General features: G+C 35.6%; 1 protein-coding gene across 2 annotated transcripts in view; it reads left to right on the top strand.

Moving 5' to 3' along the window:
- Positions 1-22,379, top strand: part of UNC13C (unc-13 homolog C) — a 596,809-nt gene that overhangs the window by 246,438 nt on the left and 327,992 nt on the right. For both annotated transcript variants that reach the window (XM_059915534.1, XM_059915533.1), the window contains 2 exons: positions 18,852-19,021; positions 21,779-21,894. In XM_059915534.1, coding sequence (XP_059771517.1) covers positions 18,852-19,021; positions 21,779-21,894 — 286 coding nt within the window. The remainder of the gene's footprint in view (positions 1-18,851; positions 19,022-21,778; positions 21,895-22,379) is intronic.

The following is a 22,379-nucleotide window of genomic DNA, read 5'->3' as shown; positions in this document are numbered from 1 at the left end:
TGTCCATATGTCCATTCTCTACATCTGTGTCTCAACTTCTGCCCTGCAAACTGGCTCATCTGTACCATTTTTCTAGGTTCCGCATACATGCATTAATATACGATATTTGTTTTTCTCTTTCTGACTTACTTCACTCTGTATGACAGTCTCTAGATCCATCCACGTCTCAACAAATAACTCAATTTCGTTCCTTTTTATGGCTGAGTAATATTCCATTGTATATATGTACCACACCTTCTTTATCCATTCGTCTGTTGATGGGCATTTAGGTTGCTTCCATGACCTGGCTATTGTAAATAGTGCTGCAATGAACATTCGGGTGCATGTGTCTTTTTGAATTACGGTTTTCTCTGGGTATATGCCCAGTAGTGGGATTGCTGGGTCATATGGTAATTCTATTTTTAGTTTTTTAAGGAACCTCCATATTGTTCTCCATAGTGGCTGTATCAATTTACATTCCCACCAACAGTGCAAGAGGTTTCCCTTTTCTCCACACCCTCTCCAGCATTTGTTGTTTGTAGATTTTCTGATGATGCCCATTCTAACAGGAGTGAGGTGATACCTCATTGTAGTTTTGATTTGCATTTCTCTAATAATTAGTGATGTTGAGCATCTTTTCATGTGCTTCGTGGCCGTCTGTATGTCTTCTTTGGAGAAATGTCTATTTAGGTCTTCTGCCCATTTTTGGATTGGGGTGTTTGTTTCTTTGATATTGAGCTGAATGAGCTGTTTATATATTTTGGAGATTAATCCTTTGTCCGTTGATTCATTTGCAAATATTTTCTCCCATTCTGAGGGTTGTCTTTTCGTCTTGTTTATGGTTTCCTTTGCTGTGCAAAAGCTTTGAAGTTTCATTAGGCCCCACTTGTTTATTTTTGTTTTTATTTCCATTACTCTAGGAGGTGGATCCAAAAAGATCTTGCTGTGATTTATGTCAAAGAGTGTTCTTCCTATGTTTTCCTCTAAGAGTTTTATAGTGTCCAGTCTTATATTTAGGTCTCTAATCCATTTTGAGTTTGTGTATGGTGTTAGGGAGTATTCTAATTTCATTCTTTTACATGTAGCTGTCCAGTTTTCCCAGCACCACTTATTGAAGAGACTGTCTTTTCTCCGTTGTATATCTTTGCCTCCTTTGTCATAGATTAGTTGACCATAGGTGCATGGGTTAATCTCTGGGCTTTCTATCTTGTTCCATTGATCTATGTTTTTTTTTTTTTTGTGCCAGTACCATATTGTCTTGATTACTGTAGCTTTGTAGTATAGTCTGAAGTCAGGGAGTCTGATTCCTCCAGCTCCATTTTTTTGCCTAAAGACTGCTTTGGCTATTCGGGGTCTTTTGTGTCTCCATACAAATTTTATGATGATTTGTTCTAGCTCCGTAAAAAATGCCATTGGTAATTTGATAGGGATTGCATTGAATCTGTAGATTGCTTTGGGTAGTATACTCATTTTCACAATGTTGATTCTTCCAATCCAAGAACATGGTATATCTCTCCATCTGTTGGTATCATCTTTAATTTCTTTCATCAGTGTCTTATAGTTTTCTGCATACAGGTCTTTTGTCTCCCTAGGTAGGTTTATTCCTAGGTATTTTATTCTTTTTGTTGCAATGGTAAATGGGAGTGTTTCCATAATTTCTCTTTCAGATTTTTCATCATTAGTGTATAGGAATGCAAGAGATTTCTGTGCATTAATTTTGTATCCTGCAACTTTACCATATTCATTAATTAGCTCTAGCAGTTTTCTGGTGGCAGTTTTAGGATTCTCTATGTATAGTATCATGTCATCTGCAAACAGAGACAGCTTTACTTCTTCTTTTCTGATTTGGATTCCTTTTATTTCTTTTTCTTCTCTGATTGCTGTGGCTAAAACTTCCAAAACTATGTTGAATAATAGTGGTAAGAGTGGGCAACCTTGTCTTGTTATTGATCTTAGTGGAAATGGTTTCAGATTTTCACCATTGAGAATGATGTTGGCTATGGGTTTGTTATATATGGCCTTTATTATATTGAGGTAAGTTCCCTCTATGCCTACTTTCTGGAGGGTTTTTATCAGAAATGGGTGTTGAATTTTGTTGAAAGCTTTTTCTGCATCTATTGAGATGATCATATAGTTTTTCTCCTTCAATTTGTTAATATGGTGTATCACATTGATTAATTTGCATATATTGAAGAATCCCTGCATTCCTGGGATAAACCCCACTTGATCATGGTGTATGATCCTTTTAATGTGCTGTTGGATTTTTTTTGCTAGTTTGCTAGTATTTTGTTGAGGATTTTTGCATCAATGTTCATCAGTATTATTGGCCGGTCATTTTCATTCTTTGTGACATCTTTGTCTGGTTTTGGTATCAGGGTGATGGTGACCTTGTAGGAGTTTGGGAGTGTTCTTCCCTCTACTATATTTTGGAAGAGTTTGAGAAGGATAGGTGTTAGCTCTTGTCTAAATGTTTGATAGAATTTGCCTGTGAAGGCATCTGTTCCTGGGCTTTTGTTCGTTGGAAGATTTTTAATCACACTATCAATTTCAGTGCTTGTAATTGGTCTGTTTATATTTTCTATTTCTTCCTGGTTCAGTCTTGGAAGGTTGTGCTTTTCTAAGAATTTGTCCATTTCTTCCGGATTGTCCATTTTATTGGCATATAGTTGCTTGAGTAATCTCTCATGATCCTTTGTATTTCTGAAGTGTCAGTTGTGACTTCTTCATTTCAATTCTATTACTTTGAGTCTTCTCCCTTTTTTTCTTGATGAGTCTGGCTAATGGTTTATCAAGTTTGTTTATAGTCTCAAAGAACAAGCTTTTAGTTTTGTTGATCTTTGCTATCGTTTCCTTCATTTCTTTTTCATTTATTTCTGATCAGATGTTTATGATTTTTTTCATTCTCCTAACTTTGGGGTTTTTTGTTCTTCTTTCTCTAATTGCTTTAGGTATAAGGTTAGGTTGTTTCTTTGAGATGTTTCTTGTTCCTTGAGGTAGGATTGTATTACTATAAACTTCCCTTTTAGAACTGCTTTTGCTGCATCCCATAGGTTTTGGATCGTCGTGTTTTCATTGTCATTTGTTTGTAGGTGTTTTTTGGTTTCCTCTTTGATTTCTTCAGTGATCTCTTGGTTATTTACTAGCGTATTGTTTAGCCTCCATGTGTTTGTATTTTTCACAGATTTTTTTCCTGTAATTGCTATCTAGTCTCATAGTGTTGTGATTGGAAAAGATACGTGATAGAATTTCACTTTTCTTAAATTTACCAGGACTTGATTTGTGACCCAAGATATGATCTATCCTGGAGAATGTTCCATGAGCACTTGAGAAGAAAGTATATCTGTTGTTTTTGGTTGGAATGCCCTATAAATATCAATTAAGTCCATCTTGTTTAATGCAACATTTAAAGCTTGTGTTTCCTTATTTATTTTCATTTTGGATGATCTGTCCATTGGTGAAAGTGGGGTGTTAAAATCCCCTACTAAGATTGTGTTACTGTCAATTTCCCCTTTTATGGCTGTTAGCATTTGCCTTTTGTATTGAGGTGCTCCTATGTTGGGTGCATAAATATTTACAATTGTTATAACTTCTTCTTGGATTGATCCCTTGATCATTACATAGGTCCTTCTTTGTCTCTTGTAATAGTCTTTATTTTAAAGTCTATTTTGTCTGATATGAGAATTGCTACCCCAGCTTTCTTTTGATTTCCATTTGCATGGAATATCTTTTTCCATCACCTAATTTTCAGTCTGTATGTGTCTCTAGGTCTGAAGTGGGTCTCTTGTAGACAACATATATATGGGTCTTGTTTTTGTTTCCATTCAGCTAGTCTGTGTTTTTGGGTTGGAGCATTTAATCCACTTACTGTTAAGGTAGTTATCAATATGTGTGTTCCTATTACCATTTTCTTAATTGTTTTGGGTTTGTTATTGTAAGTCTTTTCCTTCTCTTGTGTTTCCTGTCTAGAGAAGTTCCTTTAGCATTTGTTGTAGAGCTGGTTTGGTGGTGCTGAATTCTCTTAGCTTTTGCTTGTCTGTAAAGCTTTTGATTTCTCCATCGAATCTGAATGAGATCCTTGCTGAGTAGAGTAATCTTGATTGTAGGTTTTTCCCTTTCATCACTTTAAATATGTCCTGCCACTCCCTTCTTGCTTGCAGAGTTTCTGCTGAAAGATCAGCTGTTAACTTTATGGGGATTCCCTTGTATGTTATTTGTTGTTTTTCCCTTGCTGCTTTTAATATTTTTTCTTTGTATATAATTTTTGATAGTTTGATTAATATGTGTCTTGGCATGTTTGTCCTTGGTTTTATCCTGCATGGGGCTCTCTGTACTTCCTGGACTTGATTGACTACTTCCTTTCCCATATAAGGGAAGTTGTCAACTATAATCTCTTCAAATATTTTCTCAGTCCCTTTCTTTATCTCTTCTTCTTCTGGGACCCCAATAATTAGAATGTTGGTGCATTTAATGTTGTCCCAGAGGTCTCTGAGACTGTCCTCAATTCTTTTCATTCTTTTTTCTTTATTCTGCTCTACAGTAGTTATTTCCACTATTTTCTCTTCCAGGTTTCTTATCCATTCTTCTGCCTCAGTTATTCTGATATTGATTTCTTCTAGAGAATTTTTAATTTCATTTTTTTGAGTCCATCATTGTTTGTTTGCTCTTTCGGTCTTCTAGCTCCTTGTTAAACGTTTCTTGCATTTTCTCCATTGTATTTCCAAGATTTTGGAACATCTTTACTATCATTACTGTGAATTCTTTTTCAGGTAGGCTGCCTATTTCCTCTTCATTTGTTTGCTCTGGTGGGTTTTTACCTTGCTCCTTTATCTGCTGTGTGTTTCTCCGTCTTCTCATTTTGCTTAACTTACTGTGTTTGGGGTCTCCTTTTCGCAGGCTGCAGGTTCGTTGTTCCTGTTGTTTTTCGTGTCTTCTCCCAGTGGGTAAGGTTGGTTCATTGGGTTGTGTAGGCCTCCTGGTGGAGGGGACTGGTGCCTGTGTTCTGGTGGATGAGTCTGGATCTTGTCTTTCTGGTGGGCAGGACCACGTCCGGTGGTCTGTTTTGGGGTGTCTGTGAACTTATCATGATTTTATGCTGCCTCTCTGCTAACAGGTGGGGTTGTGTTCCTGTCTTGCTAGTTGTTTGACATAGGGTGTCCAGCACTGTAGATTGCTGGTCGTTGAGTGGAGCTGGGTCTTAACGTTGAGATGGAGGTCTCTGGGAAAGCTTTCTCCATTTGATATTACGTGGTGCTGGGAGGTCTGTGGTGGACCAATGTCCTGAACTTGGCTCTCCCACCTCAGGGTCTCAGGCCTGACACCTGGCTGGAGCACCAAGACCCTGTCAGCCACACGGCTCAGAAGAAAAGGGTGAGAAAGAAAGAAAGAGAGAGAGAGAAAGGAAGGAAGGAAGGAAGGAAAGAAATAAAGAAAAGAAAGAGAAAAATAAAGTTATTAAAATTTTAAAAATTATTGAAAATTAAAAAATTAAAAATTAATTAAAAAAAGAAAGAAAGAGAGCAACCAAACCAAAAAACAAATCCACCAATGATAACAAGAGCTAAAAACTATACTAAAAAAAAAAAAAAAAGGACAGAAATAACCCTAGGACAAATGGCAAAAGCAAAGCTATACAGACATAATCACACAAAGAAGCATACACATACACACTCACAAAAAGAGAAAAAGGAAAAATATATATATATATATAAAAAAAGAAGAGTGCAACCAAATCAATAAAGAAGTCTACCAGTGATAATAAGCTCTAAACACTAAACTAAGATAAACATAAAACCAGAAACAAATTAGATGCAGAAAGCGAACTCCAAGTCTACAGTTGCTCCCAAAGTCCACCGCCTCTCTTTTGGGATGTTTCATTGTCTATTCAGGTATTCCACAGATGCAGGGTACATCAAGTTGACTGTGGAGATTTAATCCGCTGCTCCTGAGGCTGCATGGAGAAATTTCCCTTTCTCTTCTTCGTTCGCCCAGCTCCTGGGGTTCAGCTTTGTATTTGGCCCTGCCTCTGCGTGTAGGTCGCCTGAGGGCGTCTGTTCCCCGCCCAGACAGGACAGGGTAAAGTAGCAACTGATTCGGGGTCTCTGGCTCACTCAGGCTGTGGGGAGGGAGGAGTACAGAATGCAGGGCGAGCCTGCGGGAGCAGAGGCCGGCATGACGTTGCAACGATCAAGCATTTACTTTTTTACTAGCATCACCAGTATATGTTTTCCTGCCTGATGAAACCTTACCAATGCCTTTAGTCTTCATGATATGTTACTTTTGATGATGCTTTTGATTAGAGTTGGAATTGAAGGGACAATAAAGGGGACACAATGCATTTTGACTTAAAGCACTGAAATAAGCAGTAGAATAACTTCTTGAGCTTTTACTAAGACTAGATTTTTGTCATCCTTTTTCGATCTGTCCTCACAGAACTATGGATAAAATTATGAAAGCACAGGATGGAAAACTACCACTAATTCTGAGGGGACATTTAACATGTGTTTTTATCTGAAGATGATATCTAAGACCTTTTCTGACATCATAGGTATATTACTTTATGAAACTTTACCATTGCCAAATAATTAAGTTCATGTATTGGGAAAATTCCTTCAAAGAAGGAGACACTGTTTTTTCAACACTGATAATATAAGGGCTGTATTTAACATGATTTAAAGCATGCTTAATTAAATGTTTGATTTTAAGCTATTGTTTATACCTTGCTTTGTTCCTACAAGTAATTGAAATGACTAGTCTAAGTTTATTTTTCAGTTGTATATTTAGTCACAAAGGTTGAAATGAAACTAAGTGATTAGAACCCAGACTATTTCGTAATACAGGAGTAAAGTTGTGGAGAAATGGTAAATTTCTGGGGAATGGTAGGGAAAGTTAAGTCGCTGATACTTTTATGCACTGCCTTTCCAGGAGATTTCAGAGGCTGTGCACTACTCTAGAATGAGGCATGCTTTAGTACAGGTAATAGCCAGTGGGCAAGCAGAAAGAGTCAGTCTCCCTAGAAGATTTTACATTTATGGAAAGAGGATCAGTGCAACTCAAGAGTAGCTCTTCTGTGAATGCTATCTACACACCTGGCTAGCTTTCCTTACCATCTATGGCCGTCTGTCCTTGACCTTAGACCTCTGACAGTCTTGCCTGGCTTCTACTGTGCCCTTTTTAAAATGCTGGCACCCTACATCTTTTCTCCTATTATGTAAAATCTTATCCTCTTTATTTATCTACTGTCCCTGATGAATATGGATCTTATCTTTCTAGAACCTCAAGAAATTCTTTAATAGCCAGAAGTTTTGACTGCTGCCTACTTTAAGGTCAGGATAATATTCTCACATGGGCTTAAGATCTTGAGATTTCCTTGAATAGACAAAATTAATCCATTGTCTGGTGGGGGAGGGATGAGGAAGTCCCCTGAGGAGTGACTGAGTTTCTTGAAAAATGTTTCACAGTAGTATTTAAGTGGCCCCCCTAGGATCAGTACCATTCTCAAATACATCCAATTTAGGAAATCTTGACTCTCTTTGTTATTTGGTACTTTTCTTTATTTTCCCTGTCACACCACCACCACTAATTTCTTCAGTATCTTGACTAATGATCAGACTAGGTTTTGTGAACGCACTAGTTTTTTAATTTCATAAAATTTCTTGTACTTGCCAAGTACAAAGTGGACGTTCAACTAGGACACAAACAAGATTTTGTTATATGGAACTAGTCATTCCTAGGCTAATCCATATGAAATTGCTGATGGTCAACTCTTTTGACCTACAAAAATGGCAATTTCATATGGTTTAACCTAAAGTAATATCTTCTGTTGAAATGAATTCTATCTGAATAATCAGTCATACCTTTATATCATCTGGAGGATAGTGTTTTTTGTACCTTTTTAACTTAAGCTATGTTTATAGTTGATCAAGTTGTGTTCTTTTGGAAGTTTGAAAACATTCAAATAGATGTATTTTTCATCTAAATTTTTGGCTAAATGTTCATAATTATGTAGATCGAACTCTAATTTTCAAGACACTTGAGTTTACATTTTAATGATGAAGGGTAGCTACTGTTGATGAGCACCATTGCCAAAATAACACAGGTGCTGTCAAGTGGTTTTTTGTGTGTTTGTGTGGCAACTTGTTTTTTTTTTTCTTTTTGAATTCTATCTCTTTGTATTTTCCATAACATCTAGCAAAAGAGTCCAGAGAGGTCTGAAGTATACCCAACATTACTATTTATGAATTCTTAGGCATAACTGCTCCATTCCTGATAATTGGTTGAGCTTAGATTTAAGTGGAAAAGTTAATTGGATGGTAGGATTTCCTAATGTTCCTTCTCTTTTTTAGCAATTCCTTGGTGATTAGTGCAGAAGTTTTCCACTAGCCTGTGCACTGTTGCTGTGTTGCTGATGTTTGGAATGAGAGGTGTGTTAGTTAATAGTATTTACCTTTATCATCGCTGCTTCTGATTCAAGTGTGGTGTTCAGATAAGGTCTGGTCAGGCAACTGATGTAACTGCAGCTTGCCACTGACACTCCCATCATTGCTTCAGAGTTTCTCAGGAGAATAGCAGCTGTTCTTTTCTAGCAAAGAGTGAAGGGGAACCTCTCAGAGAAAGGCCACTTAAGTGCCTATAAAAAAGCATGCTGACTGATTCTGTTCTCTTGCCAGGTACAGATTCTGGCTATTTATTTTAACCCTTTTTCTCTGGCAAGAAATAATCATAAGCTCTTTAGAGGTCTCTTTGATATATGGTGGGGGAGGGCACTTTTCATTCTTTTTTTTTTTTTTTCTCCTTTTCACTTGGACTGGTGTGGGAAAGAGGAAAATTTTGCACAAATGTTGTACATACATATTTCATTTTTTTTCATATTTAATTTAATGTATAACAGATGGACTCCCTAAAAGTCAATATAATAGGAGAAGGCATATTTCAGCTTTCTGATTAGCAAAGATTGAAAAGTAATTAGTACTCAGTACTAATGAAAATATAGAGAAACAGGTGTAGTGTAAGCACATATATGCTTTCTGCAAGATATTTTAGTAATTGTGTGTGTGTGTGTGTGTGTATCTATCTGTATACAGATGTGTATGTAACTGACATGACTTCCAACCTAAAAAATCCACTTTTAATGATTTGTCAGACTAGAATATTTTTATAAGTTCATAAAGATATACATACAAAGCATTCTGTATGGCAGTACAGTAAGATATTGGAAACCACCTAAATACCCATCTACTATCTATAGGGGATGAATTCAATTAGGAAACATCCATATAATGGAATATATCATATAATCATTAGAAAGAATGATGTATATGTGTATATGTCAGGATGGACATGATATATTAAATTTAAAAAGTGAAGATGCTAAATGGTATGTAGAGTATAATCCTGCATTTATAAAAATTCAATTAAAATTAAACACAATTATATAGATCAAGTATCAAACCTTTTAAAGGTAAAAACTAACACTAAGCAATATCTTTCCGTTAAAATATTGACAATAACATTCATTGAGTAAAGTAGGGCACTGAATACAAATATGTGATAATGTGAATTGTGCTTATTGCAGTGGAAATTGGAAGAGAGATGCTCCATCTTTCTGAAAAACAGTATTTTTAAAAAGTTTTAAAGCATCCATATGCTTATACAGAGTGACTATATAACATTAATGATAATAAAATGGTTTATATTTATAAAGTACTATTATTTTTTCAAAGCATTTTTATACTCATAATTTTCTTTCCAAATCACTCATTGTGTTACCTAGTGCAAAAATGTTTATTATTCTCTTTTTATCAGTTTCCTTTCCTGAAATAAGGAAGTTAAATGATACACTCTAGAAAAATGCTTTCAGCATTAAAGGGTTTTATCTATGAAGATGCAAATGTTAAGACCTCTTAGGGAAAGGCACGGCAATGCTAAAAGGAGTAAGAGAGAGAAACAAACACTTCAAACCAAGTGTATAGTATTACGTGTTTCTTTATGGCATTTTCTACATGAGTTTAGCATATGTGCTGGTCATTTACCTGTTTGCTATACCATTTATTCCCTGAAATGTCTTTGTTGTGTTCTTTATCTCAGGGAACTGAACTCTAAAGGCTACCTTTCCTAGACTTCCCTGCCCACTAGGTTTGGCCATGAGGAAGCACTGCAATAAGATCAAAGGTGGGAGGATAGGAGAAGCCTGAGTATTTTTTTTTCCTTCTCTCTCTGACTTGGACAGCATCACCAGTGATGTGTGGGTTTCCTTCATGATTCAAGCTTCTGTTGGATGGGACCTTCCTCTGTGGTCCCAGTTCCTATCTGTCTTTTCCCATTTTGTGAACCTTTGTACACTATTGGTGGGCATGCAAAATGGTACATCTGCTATGGGAACCAGTATGGAGTTTACTCAAACGTTTGAAAATAGAACTACCATTGATCCAGCAATCTCAGTTCTGGGTATATATTCCAAAGAATTGAGATCAGAATCTCAAAGAGATATTAGCACTTCCAAGCCCAGCATTATTCACAACAGCCAAGATGTGGAAACAACCTAAATGTCCAGTGACAGGTGAATGAATAAAGAAAATGTGTTATATACATGCAATGGGGTATTATTCATCCTTACAAAAGAAGGAAATTCTGCAATATGTGACAGTAGGGATGAACCTTGAGGATGTTATGCTAAGCCAGTTACAGAAAGACAAATACTGCATTATTCCACTTATATGAGGTATCTAAAATCATCATAGTCACAGAATTAAAGACTAGAATGGTGGTTTCTGTGGGCTGGAGAGAGGGAGAAATGGGGAGTTACTAATCAATAGGCACAGAGTTTTCTTTTTTTTTTTAACATCTTTATTGGAGTATACTTGCTTTACATTATTGTGTCAGTTGCTGCTGCATAACATAGTGAATCAGCTATATGTATGTATATATCCCTATATCCCCTCTCTCTTGTGTCTCCCTCCCACCCTCCCTATCCCACCCCTCTAGGTGGTCACAGAACACTGAGCTGATCTCCCTGTGCTATGCGGCAGCTTCCCTCTAGCTATTTATTTGACATTTGGTAGTGTATATATGTCAATGCCACTTTCTCACTTCGTCTCAGCTTACCCTTCCCCCTCCCCCTGTCCTCAAGTCCATTCTCTATGTCTATGTCTTTGTCTTTATTACTGTCCTGCCCCTAGGTTCTTCAGAACCATTTTTTTTTTTTTTTAGATTCCATATATATGTGTTAGCATACGGTATTTAATTTTCTCTTTATGACTTACTTCATTCTGTACGACAGACCCTAGGTCCATCCACCTCACTACAAATAACTCAATTTCGTTCCTTTTTATGGCTGAGTTATATTCCATTGTATACATGTGCCACATCTTCTTTATCCATTCATCTGTTGATGGACACGTAGGTTGCTTCCATGTCCTGGCTATTGTAAATAGTAGGCACGGAGTCTTAATTAAGCAAGAGAAGTTCTGGGATCTGCTATAAACCATGTACCTGTATCCAACAATACTGTACTGTACACTTAAAAGTTTGTTATGGGGAAAAATAATACAAATCTACAGTAACAGAAACAGTGTGGTACTATAATAAAGACAGACATATATAGATCAATGGAACAGAATAGAGACCCCTGAAATAAATCTTCACCTAAAACAGTGTTTTTAATAGTTGAATAAAATTTTATTATATCAATATATGTCAATTATTTAATTTTCAGTGTTCTGATAATTAGGCTACTTAAAAATGTCCCTGTTTTATATATTTGCAGTAACTTGTCCATGCCTGTTAAAGGCAAAATATATTTATATGTTTGAATGATGTACTTAGCTGCATTAGTTAGCTAGATCTAATTAAAGCCTACTAAGTGCCCAGCATAGTTCTGTGTTTTTTTATATATTTAATCACGTTTAGAAGATCATTATCGATGTTCTAGTTTTATAGATTGGGCATGGAGGCTCAGTGCAATTGCATAACTTGCCCAAAGTCATATTGCTAGTAAGTGGCTCAAATTTGAATTTGAATCAGGCAGATCTTTTTCCAAGTTTGTTCTGTTACTCCATCATGCCTAATACACATTGGCCTTGAAAGTAAAATGAAAAAGGCATAACTTATTCTATGAATCATAGACCTTGGAATATTAGAGCTAGAATAGGACAACCACAGACCAATGGCAACATACACTGTCCTTGGCTTCTTACAGTTACATTATCTTTTGCTGTGCAGCTTCTTTATCTATGGACAAGTTAGTTTAAGAAAAACATGCATGTCACCACTTAAAGAAAAATCAGATTTGGAAAGATAATACCTTTAATCACATGTCTAATAAATGTCAAACATATATCCAAAGTGGATCTTATTTCCAACTTAAAGCAAATGGTTAGATTTCAGCTGCATAATTAACCACTAATTGGAATATGCACATTTGTAATAGTTAATGAGCAACAATAAAGAAGATTCCATGTTGATTACTGTGACCTATGATATTTCTCTTATGTTTTTGGTAAGCAGTTTTTTCATATCTATTTGCTGTAGGTAGTAGGGTTTGGAAAAATTTTTCTTAGGGAAGTTTCACACAGAGGTGATATTTTATCTGGGTTTTGAAAGACAGGTAAGTGTTCATTAGGTGGAGGAGTAGGGAAAAGACATCCTTGCTCTAAGAAACACAATGAACAAAGGGTCTGAGTTGGGAAAAACATGTGGTGAACCAAAGAGGTGGTGAGTAGAAACCATCCCTATTGAACGCACACACACACACAAACACTCGCATGCATATACATTTCTCCTATTTTTTGAAAGAGTAATTTGATTCTCCTGTTTTCTACGTGTTGTTTCTTTTTAAATTATATTTGGCATATAGCACTGTGTAAATTTAAGGAACAATATGTTGATTTGTTACATTTGTATATTATAGTATGATTGCCATTGTAGCATTAACTAGTTCCTCTATCACATCACATGATTACCATTACCTCTTTTGTCGTGGGAATAATTAAGATCTAGTCTCTTAGCAAGTTTGGTGATTAATATAATATTGTTGTCTATATTCACTATATTGTGCATTAGATCTCTAGGACTTATTTATCGACTATTTTGTACTCCTAAACAACATCTCTCCTATTTCCCCACCTTCCAGCCCCTGGTAACCATTATTTTGCTCTCTGTTTGTATTAGTTCAGTTTTTTAGATTCCACCTAAAAGTGATATAATATAGATCTTCCTGTTTTCTGATCTCTCTCCCTAAGTGTTCTCTCTTTGCACAGCAAAATGGACAAAGTATTTTTCTAAACAAGCAAGTTTCTTACCTTTATTATTTTAACATAATTAAATTTTGTAATATTTAATATTGAATAATTCTCAAAACAGCTATTAAAATAAATTTATCTGCAACATTAGTACCTGGGAAGGAAACATTAGATATAAAAATAGAATACAGGACTTTGAGGTATTGATGGTCTAACTGTGGGGCTAGAAGGTGGGGCAGGAAAATTGGTATATCTTATAAGATCATACTTTGTTCTTTGGTTCTCTGACCTATTACAGTACTAGCACTTCATTCAACCAATCCTTAAATGTCAGCATATGAATTCCTCTTCAGCTCCTTTTCTTTTACAAAAGTACCTCTAATAATATAATTTATTTCTTATTCTCATTCTTTTGTCTTCCATGCCATTGATTAATAGAATGGATCTACAACGTCTAATTATTACATAGAATACCCTCAGAAAATCTTAAACAAAAGTAAAATATTGAGGACCAGTGGGTTTTTTTCCATCCTAATTCCCATAATTAAATTGTCCTTGATAAATGCAGTGGGAAAAGTCGCTGTGCACTGGCACTGGGTTTTGAACTTAGAGTTTGTCTCTCTGCTATAATGCAATTAAAAGATAATAGGGTTAGGGCTCTTGATTCAATAACAAGACACCTACACTGTGATGGAAGTGGGTTACATAATTCGTAATAAATCACTGAGAGGAAATGTGCACATCAAGTGTCTCACATATTTCCATTTGGTGGATCAGAGTTTAAGGAATTAAGCTGTAACTAGAGAATTCAATCACTGTTTGAAAGGCTGCTGCTGCTTTGCCTAAGGATGGCTCTTGCAGGTTTCTGGCTGATGATTTTCTCAATCAATGCCCTGCCTTCCAGCTTGAGTTGAAATGAGATTATTTACAATTACTAGATATTTTAAAATACAATTTTGTTGATTGTAATAGGAAAATATAAAGAATAAAATAAAATTTTTCACTAATTTTACCACCTATATTTTGACATATAACCTTACAGCTTATTTCAATGCATATATATATACATACACATATGGATATATATGTATATAAAAACACATATATTTAATATCTCTTATTAATGTGTCTATTAACAAAATCTGTTATAATAGCATTAAAATATTATAGAAATTTCATTTGTTATACTTAAAATATATAGCTAGAATTTTATAAACTCTTAAAGAACATGATTTTTAATGGCAACATCATTTACTATTGGCTTTTTTTCTGATATAGTTGCTGTGTGAGATGTATTTTAGTTGCTTCATTAGAACTAGCTTGACTATAGGTACAGTTCTCATTTTTGAATGGTCATTTGCTCATATACTAGTTTTGTAATGACTTCCCATCAGAGGATGACTGCTTGAGCAACAGCTCATTGTTCCATTGAAATCAGGCTTTATTAGCTTTATGAAACTAATGGGCATTTCTCTAGGTAAAGCAGTCCTTCTCAGAATAGGTTGAACTCTGATAAATTGGGTAAGAAGTGGGTTTGGGGTTTGTTTTTATTTGTTTTTTTAATTTGCTTTTTGTCTTTTTTTTTTGTTTTGCCTTAATTATAGGAGATATGTATTTGGGCCATATCCAGGAAACTCTAAATCTAAAAATGTTTGCAGTGAGACCATTTGCAAATTTGGAATAAATAATTATAAGGAAATTAGTCTTTTGGATGGCTGCCAAAAGAAAATTGGTCAAGTAGTGATTGGCTGTACAGAGCTAGGGTAACTGTGAATTGAAAACAAAAATAAAGAAAAAACAGAACACAAACACACACAATAATTCTGAGTCCAGAAGGGGGAAATGCTTTGCTTTAATTTAGGAAAGAATAAAATAACTTATTCCCATGGAAACCAAACCATTCCTCTCTTTAACAATGAAAAAACACAAAATTAGACACATGAAATACTCTTTAAGATGCAGATTGTTTTTTAGTTAAAAAAAAAAAACAACTACAAAGCAAATGGCTTTAACAATACTTATTTTATTTACCAAGAGTTCATGCAGTAAAATATCTTATGCTCTTCTTATAGAAAGGCCAAATCACAAGCTGGTGAACTAAACCAGGAGTCTTTGTTAGCTAATTAATCAGGTGAGGAATGATCTAGTGGAGTAAGATTTAATGGGAGTATGCTTTTTCTCTCTATTTTATGTGATAGACTTTTCCCTTGTGTGTAAAAATATTTCTTTCTGTCAAATTTTCCTACATAAGCCTCCAGTTTCCCATCTAAACTGCAAACCTTTATATTTTCATAAAAGTCAAGGTTTGTGAAACACATGTTAAATAGTTAAGGAATGAAACAGCAAGTACAAAAATAGTAAGAGTTAATAAATTAAACATTTTAAATCATTTAATATATAATCAAACAAAATGAACTTGGTAGATTTTTAATTACTTTCCCACTGATTCAATTAGAATTTTATTCAGCTTCACATTAAGCCATGATTGTGTCTTAGTCAAAAAGAGATTTATTTTTTTCATTCAACAAGAATTCCAGGTATAGGCATTTGAGGGCTAGTTTGGTAACTCAATTATTCCATTGAAGAAAAAAGCTAAATCTATCTTCCTGTTTTATCATCTTTAGTGAAGGATGTTCTACATGCATGTTCCAGAGTAATAAAAGAAGAGAACAAAATAGACAGGGCCAGAAGATTTTTGCTTGTATCTCATTGGCAGAACTATGTCAAGTGGTCATCTCTATTTGCAAGGGAGACTGGGATATTTCACAAAAGCAGGAAAGGGAAGGAGGGCTTAAAAGGTTGTTGAGTGAATGAACTTACTGTATCTGTCACCTTCCACCTCTCTGAGCATTCTATATTTATACACAATATTTATATCTTTCTCTGTACTTTAAATAAAATGAATTCATCCTCTGCCTTCCAAGGCAGGTAATCCCCAAATTATATCCAGTTACTGTATTTAGCTTGAAGTCTAGGATCTTTGGGTAATCTCTCCATCAGCTCCAGGTTTGGTTCTTTGTGATCCTTAGGTCTATAAATTAAAGACAAGTCATCTTCTTCTAACATTCCCAATGTATTACTGTGGAGAGAGAAGAAAATAGGATAATAGCAATTTAAAAAGTCTTATTCAGTAAGAGGGAATGTAGAAAATATATGACTGTCGGTGGTTCATAGCAAATATAGAGTCCTGCTGGGTGGGTTACTCAGGACTTCCTGATGCTAGCAGCAGAAGTAGTTACTTGGCTAGCCAATCTGGAGGCCCTGGTACTTGTTTCTTGGTGAATTTCTTTTATCTTTTTTCTCCAAGTCCTTGGTTCTACATCTGGAGAGACCTTCCTTGACCAATGTGCCAATGCCTACTAAAATGAAAGTAAAAGAAAGAGGGCTCCAAAAAGAATTAAAAGGCATTGCATATCTATAAAACCATAAATTGGGACCATCCCAGGAAATCCAGGTAAATGGTCTTCCTAGCTGGGAAGAGGTTCAACCTGGAGTCCATTTCCTTTCGCTGTGAGTTCAAGGACCCAGAAATTACTTTAAATACAGCTGTAGGGAGCCTGAGGCACATTTGGAAATACCATGCTCTGGAAATTTTACCAGGCTTCCAGGAGGTGAGTTTCAAGACCATTTTATGAGTAACCACATCAGCCTGGAAAATGTAACTTGTTGCTACTGACTCCTTTGTTCTGACCAATTCCTCACTCTTAACCTAATGGCTGCCGCCTCAGCCCCTGCAAAACTGCGTGCCAGGGTGCAACACCATTAATCTGATCTTTGCCACTAAGTTCCCCTTCATTGTCACTTAGAGACTTCCTAAAGGAAAGTGTTTGAAACACCCTGGGGCAACAGTTTTATACGTTTTTGAAGTTGCACTCAGAAACCTCTGCTTGTATACATACATTTTGTATACAGAAGCAGCTGGCTGTTCTCAACCCTCCAAGGTTCCAAATTATGATATTCTCAGTCAATTTATATTGCAGGACACAAGCACAGTGAGCCTCTGCTTGTAGGTAAAGGTAGCTGTGCTCCCTTGCATCTCTGCTTAGAGACTGTCTAGCTCTAGTTTGAGTGCATCTCTACCACAGTACACTTTTGAAAGCGGCAAGATTTAATACGCACATGCCAATATTCTGAATTTTATTCCTACCATTCACACTAATAAAAAAGCTTCAGTTGGCATGTGGTCACAGTTCCAAAGCACAGCAAGCAACAGTTTGACTAGCTCTTTCGCTACTGCATTTCAAAATGCATTAGCTTTCGAGCCTGAGGTAATTAAATCTTCACTGTTTGCCCTCATCATCTCCTTCACAGAGTCAATTCCACATTTTAAGTCCTATTATTGCAGCTCCCTTCATTCTTTAATAATTATTACATTGATCAGTATTCTTAGTTGCAAACAACGGAGTCTACTCTAATTAGCTTATACAGAAAAAAATTTTATTTCATAGACTCTTAGGTCACTCAGGAATTTTTGGAGAGTTCCAAATGCTCACCTCTAAATCTACTGTGCAGAAACAATGTCCAATTATATCATGGGGTTTCTTTGGAGAAAACACCATTGCCACCATTGATCAATACTTTGTCCCGGGCTTCCCTGGTGGCGCAGTGGTTGAGAATCTGCCTGCCAATGCAGGGGACACGGGTTCGAGCTCTGGTCTGGGAAGATCCCACATGCCGCGGAGCAACTAGGCCCGTGAGCCACAACTACTGAGCCTGCGCATCTGGAGCCTGTGCTCCGCAACAAGAGAGGCCACGATAGTGAGAGGCCCGCGCACCGCGATGAAGAGTGGTCCCTGCTCGCCGCAACTAGAGAAAGCCCTCGCACAGAAACGAAGACCCAACACAGCCAAAAATAAATAAATAAATTTATAAAAAAAAAAAAAATTCTTTGTCCCTCAGGACTGAATACTGGAGACTCTACAATAAAGTACAAGAGACCACCACCATTGTTGCCGAAAGAGCAAAACCCCACGATACAGTCACTGGCTCGCTTTGCTCAATTTGAGTTCAGATCTTGCTTGAATGCAGGTCAAGTATCTGGACCTTAACTACAAAGGAATCTAAGAATGTATTTGGTCTAGCTTGTCTTGAGAAGACGAGGAACATAAGGAGAAATGGAGCCAAAATGGAAGGAGAGTGTTTACAGATGCTGGGCATCCATATGTGATGATTTGATCTAACAATATCTTACATGCTTACTGGGATTTTTAGCTGATCAGTCGGACTCTGTGATGTCCACTTCCTCAACACCCATTGCAATTAAGTTATCTTTATGGTACAGAATTTTCTGAGCATGGACATGTTGTCATAGATAACTATTGCAAATAGGAAATATACCTTAGACAAAATATCCCAAAGATTTCTGATCCATATTTGATTATGTCCAGTTCAGTTAAAGGAAATAGAATGGAATGGGGTAGGATTTTCCCTTATTAACATTAGTTAACTATCACAACTCTTTTTCAATATCCCTGATACCTGCAACATCCCATGGGTGGAATAGTCTGTGGGAAATCTTATTTACTATGTGATATACTATGCCTTTCTGGCTTAGATAGATTTAAAACAAGTTGCTAACATCAGATGCCATTTAGAGAAGTTATCAATGGTTGTTAACTTATCCACATCTATTTTCAGTGAGTGCCATAACTCCACAGATCGAATCAAAGTCAGAGTGTGGGATGAAGATGATGACATTAAATCCAGAGTGAAGCAACATTTCAAAAAGGAGTCAGATGATTTTCTGGGACAAACAATTGTAGAAGTGAGAACCCTGAGTGGAGAAATGGATGTCTGGTACAATTTAGGTGACTGTCTTTATATCTACTTGAAAAATGTTAAATAAAATTCCAGAATATCTGTGGAAGGTATTATATTCCCATATAGATAAAAATAACCAGTGCTTTTCTTGAACATTCTCATGGATTTCAGGCAGTTTAGTTTCATTAGAAATTAAGGTGATAATTATTCAAACTCTGTATTATTGAAAGATATTGGTAAATTTGAGATGATAAGGGAAAAGTCTTTCTAGGAATCAACTGGGTGTCTTTTAGGAGAAAAATATCCCATTGTGAATTTTTAATTCATAAAGTATAGCTTCAAAAAACTTTGCCAAATGTATAGAAAATAAATAACTTATGACTTAATAATGTCTGACTTATTTCCTTTTAGTCCCTTAATGAATTTTGGCAATAAAGGAAAAGTGTATTTTGGATATTTTTCAAAGATGATATAAGAGTAGGCTTTAGCAGGCAAAGCCAGATACACATGTGAACTTCTGCTTATTCTGATGATGAAGATATTGAGAGTATGTTTAATTGGCATGATTTTAAAATGGAATTTTATTATGGAACCAAGAATTGAATAAAGATAAGTTTTCATTTGACTTTTACTACAATTGAATAATAAGCTAGAATCTTCAGTGCTGACTTAATAATAGTAAGAATATATGAATCACCTCATTTTCTGTAAAGGACATGATCCAAACTGGCTTTATCATATCATCTGAAATGTTTTAATTAAATTTTTAAGGTCTGGTTGTGAATCTAAGAAAGGTTTACATACTCCCAGGATTACGAAGTGTTTCCATTTAGGATACCAACTTATCTTAGCAAATTAAAGAGTGCTTTTGACTTTTTAAAAACCTACGTACTTCAAGTAATGTAATATTTGGCAAAGTAAAGGGGTAAGGCCACAAAATTAACGAACATCTGAATTACATAATAATTTAAAGAAGGAGAGATATATAACTTATCTGAACACAGATGATTCAAGCTAGACTAAAAGCTCGTTATCAAAAAATATTTTATTTTGAGGAAATCTTTAAAGAAAATTGGTGCTTCTCCATTATTGGCATAGAGTTTTTGCTTCACTTATAATGATAATCCTTCTGTATCTTGTTTATACTATTAAATAACTTTATATATGAAAACAGGTGTTAGGCAAGGGTAAACTTCAGGGCATTAATTCTGCACAATACTCACAAGTTGTGTTTTAATTAAAGAGGCTTGCCTACGTGAGTTTGTTTTTTTGTTTTTTTTTTTACAATAAGTTAACATGTTCTTGAATTGAGGGAGTTAGAATTTGGAACAGAAATTCCTCAAATTATTCTTTTGACAAAATGTACAAGGGTATATTTAGTTTGCAAAAGAATTTGAATGTGCTTTTAATAAAATCTGCCATCCAGCTCTTGTGCAGAAACTGTCCTTCAGTCTATGGAAAGAAAAACATGATGCAACATAACATGGACACCTTTGCTTGCTCAGCCTCAATTCATACTTTTGTGCTGTCATTGCTGATGTTTAACCTTTAGAAAGAGAGAGAACAGGTCTTAGCTTTGTATGACTTCCCACAGTGGGTTCCATCCCCATTAGTACCATATTTTCATTCTCTGTACAATGTTCCTCCTTCCTCATTACTTAGAATTCATTCCACCATGCAGAGGAGGACTTGGCCAAGAGTCCTAGGCATCTAAGCAGAGCCTGTGTCCCATGGATCCATTGTGATGATGGTAGTTAAAATGTTCCCCTGTGATTCCAGGAAAAGGTCTGTGACATAAAGGTCTCAGGACTTGACTTTCTCTTGGCTTCAGCAGAGAACTTCAGCATTTGTTGAGAATCAGTGATCTCCCAGCCAATAGGAGAAACTCTCAAGATCCTGGCAGTCCTAAGGGAAGAATCTTCGCAACACAATGACTATTAAATATTAACGATGAAAGTCATCAGACATTCCACAAGAAGAAAGTAGACTATGTGATTTAACTGTATCTTATTTGGCTAAAAATACAATTACGCTTAGAAAGAGGGGCAATTAAAGAAGTCTTCACCACTGACTTTGTGTCACTCTATCTCTTTATCTTTTGTTTTTGAGATGGGTCAGCTTGTTTCTTTATGTGTTTCATCGGGGAATTAGGTATCAGACATAGGTCTGTTACCTACATTCACACCCTAGGAATTTTGTGACTATGCTTTTCTTTCTCTCACAGCTACTACTCAGTTCATATTAGACACACGTGCATACACTTACACACACATTATTAGACTGAATTGGCTACATACTGATTCCATTCAAAGAAAGAGTGAATCTAACACATAAGTAAACACAGGCTGTAGACTATAGGTCTTCATGAATCACTGACAAAGAAACCTAATAACAAATGTTTTTGTTAGAGCTTTGACTCATTTTTTCAAGGACAGAAAGAAAGAGTGGGGCTTTTGGATAAAATACTTTCCTGATTAATTTTATCTTTTAGTTATTTTGCTTTTAATTACCCAAATAATTAATTTCATTGTATAAACTGATCTAGTACACAGAAATTTATATCAGAATGGTAGGGTCTTCTGATTGAGTTTTTCTATTTGAAATATTTATATCACAGTTTGCCAATCCCAGCGACATATCAGGCGCATTATTTTAAATTGTATTTAGCAGAATCATTATGGTTAATCAAATCTGATCTAGAAAAATGGCTTTTAGCAATATAAGCCCTTTTTTAAAGCTTTCGAGAACTTGTATAAGAAACATGATGTCAAAAATGACTGACCAATTACTTTTTGCTTTATTAGAGAAACGGACAGATAAATCAGCTGTGTCTGGGGCCATTCGATTGAAAATCAACGTGGAAATAAAAGGAGAGGAGAAGGTTGCTCCGTATCATTTACAATATACATGTTTACATGAGGTAAGTAAATTGAATTGTATTAATAACAAAGCCTAGGAAAGATTGTATTGTTTATGGATCATGCAACAAAATATTTGTTTTAAAAATAGAATTGAATTAGGTTTGTAAAATTGTCCCTGAAGTTCTTACTCTATACTATAGCAAGTGATGTGCTAGGGTATCACATAGCCTGTGTATTACCCCGTGAAGAGAGAGTTCGTTGTCTTTGAATGGATTTAGAACAAACGTATGAGGCAGGTTTTAATAAATGAGGCAATAAGATGATAATGAACAAGTAGACCAAATTAAATTACCGTTCTTCCAGGGAGGAAGAAGAATATTAGAAAGCATTTATTGAAGAAATAAGTCATGATATTTTGGAAGCATTTTAAATATATAGTACTTTAGTAATGGAGGAGAGGATCCAAATCATGATAGTTTTTGAGAATTCTGAGTAAGTGTTCAGATTTTGTTGAAGATTTAATTAGGAGTATTGTCTATTAAAT

This window comes from Balaenoptera ricei, chromosome 2 (assembly GCF_028023285.1).
Source record: "Balaenoptera ricei isolate mBalRic1 chromosome 2, mBalRic1.hap2, whole genome shotgun sequence".
Taxonomy (NCBI): domain Eukaryota; kingdom Metazoa; phylum Chordata; class Mammalia; order Artiodactyla; family Balaenopteridae; genus Balaenoptera; species Balaenoptera ricei.
The sequence above is the reverse complement of the archived record's forward strand: the minus strand, read 5'-3'. Positions and strand labels throughout refer to the sequence as shown.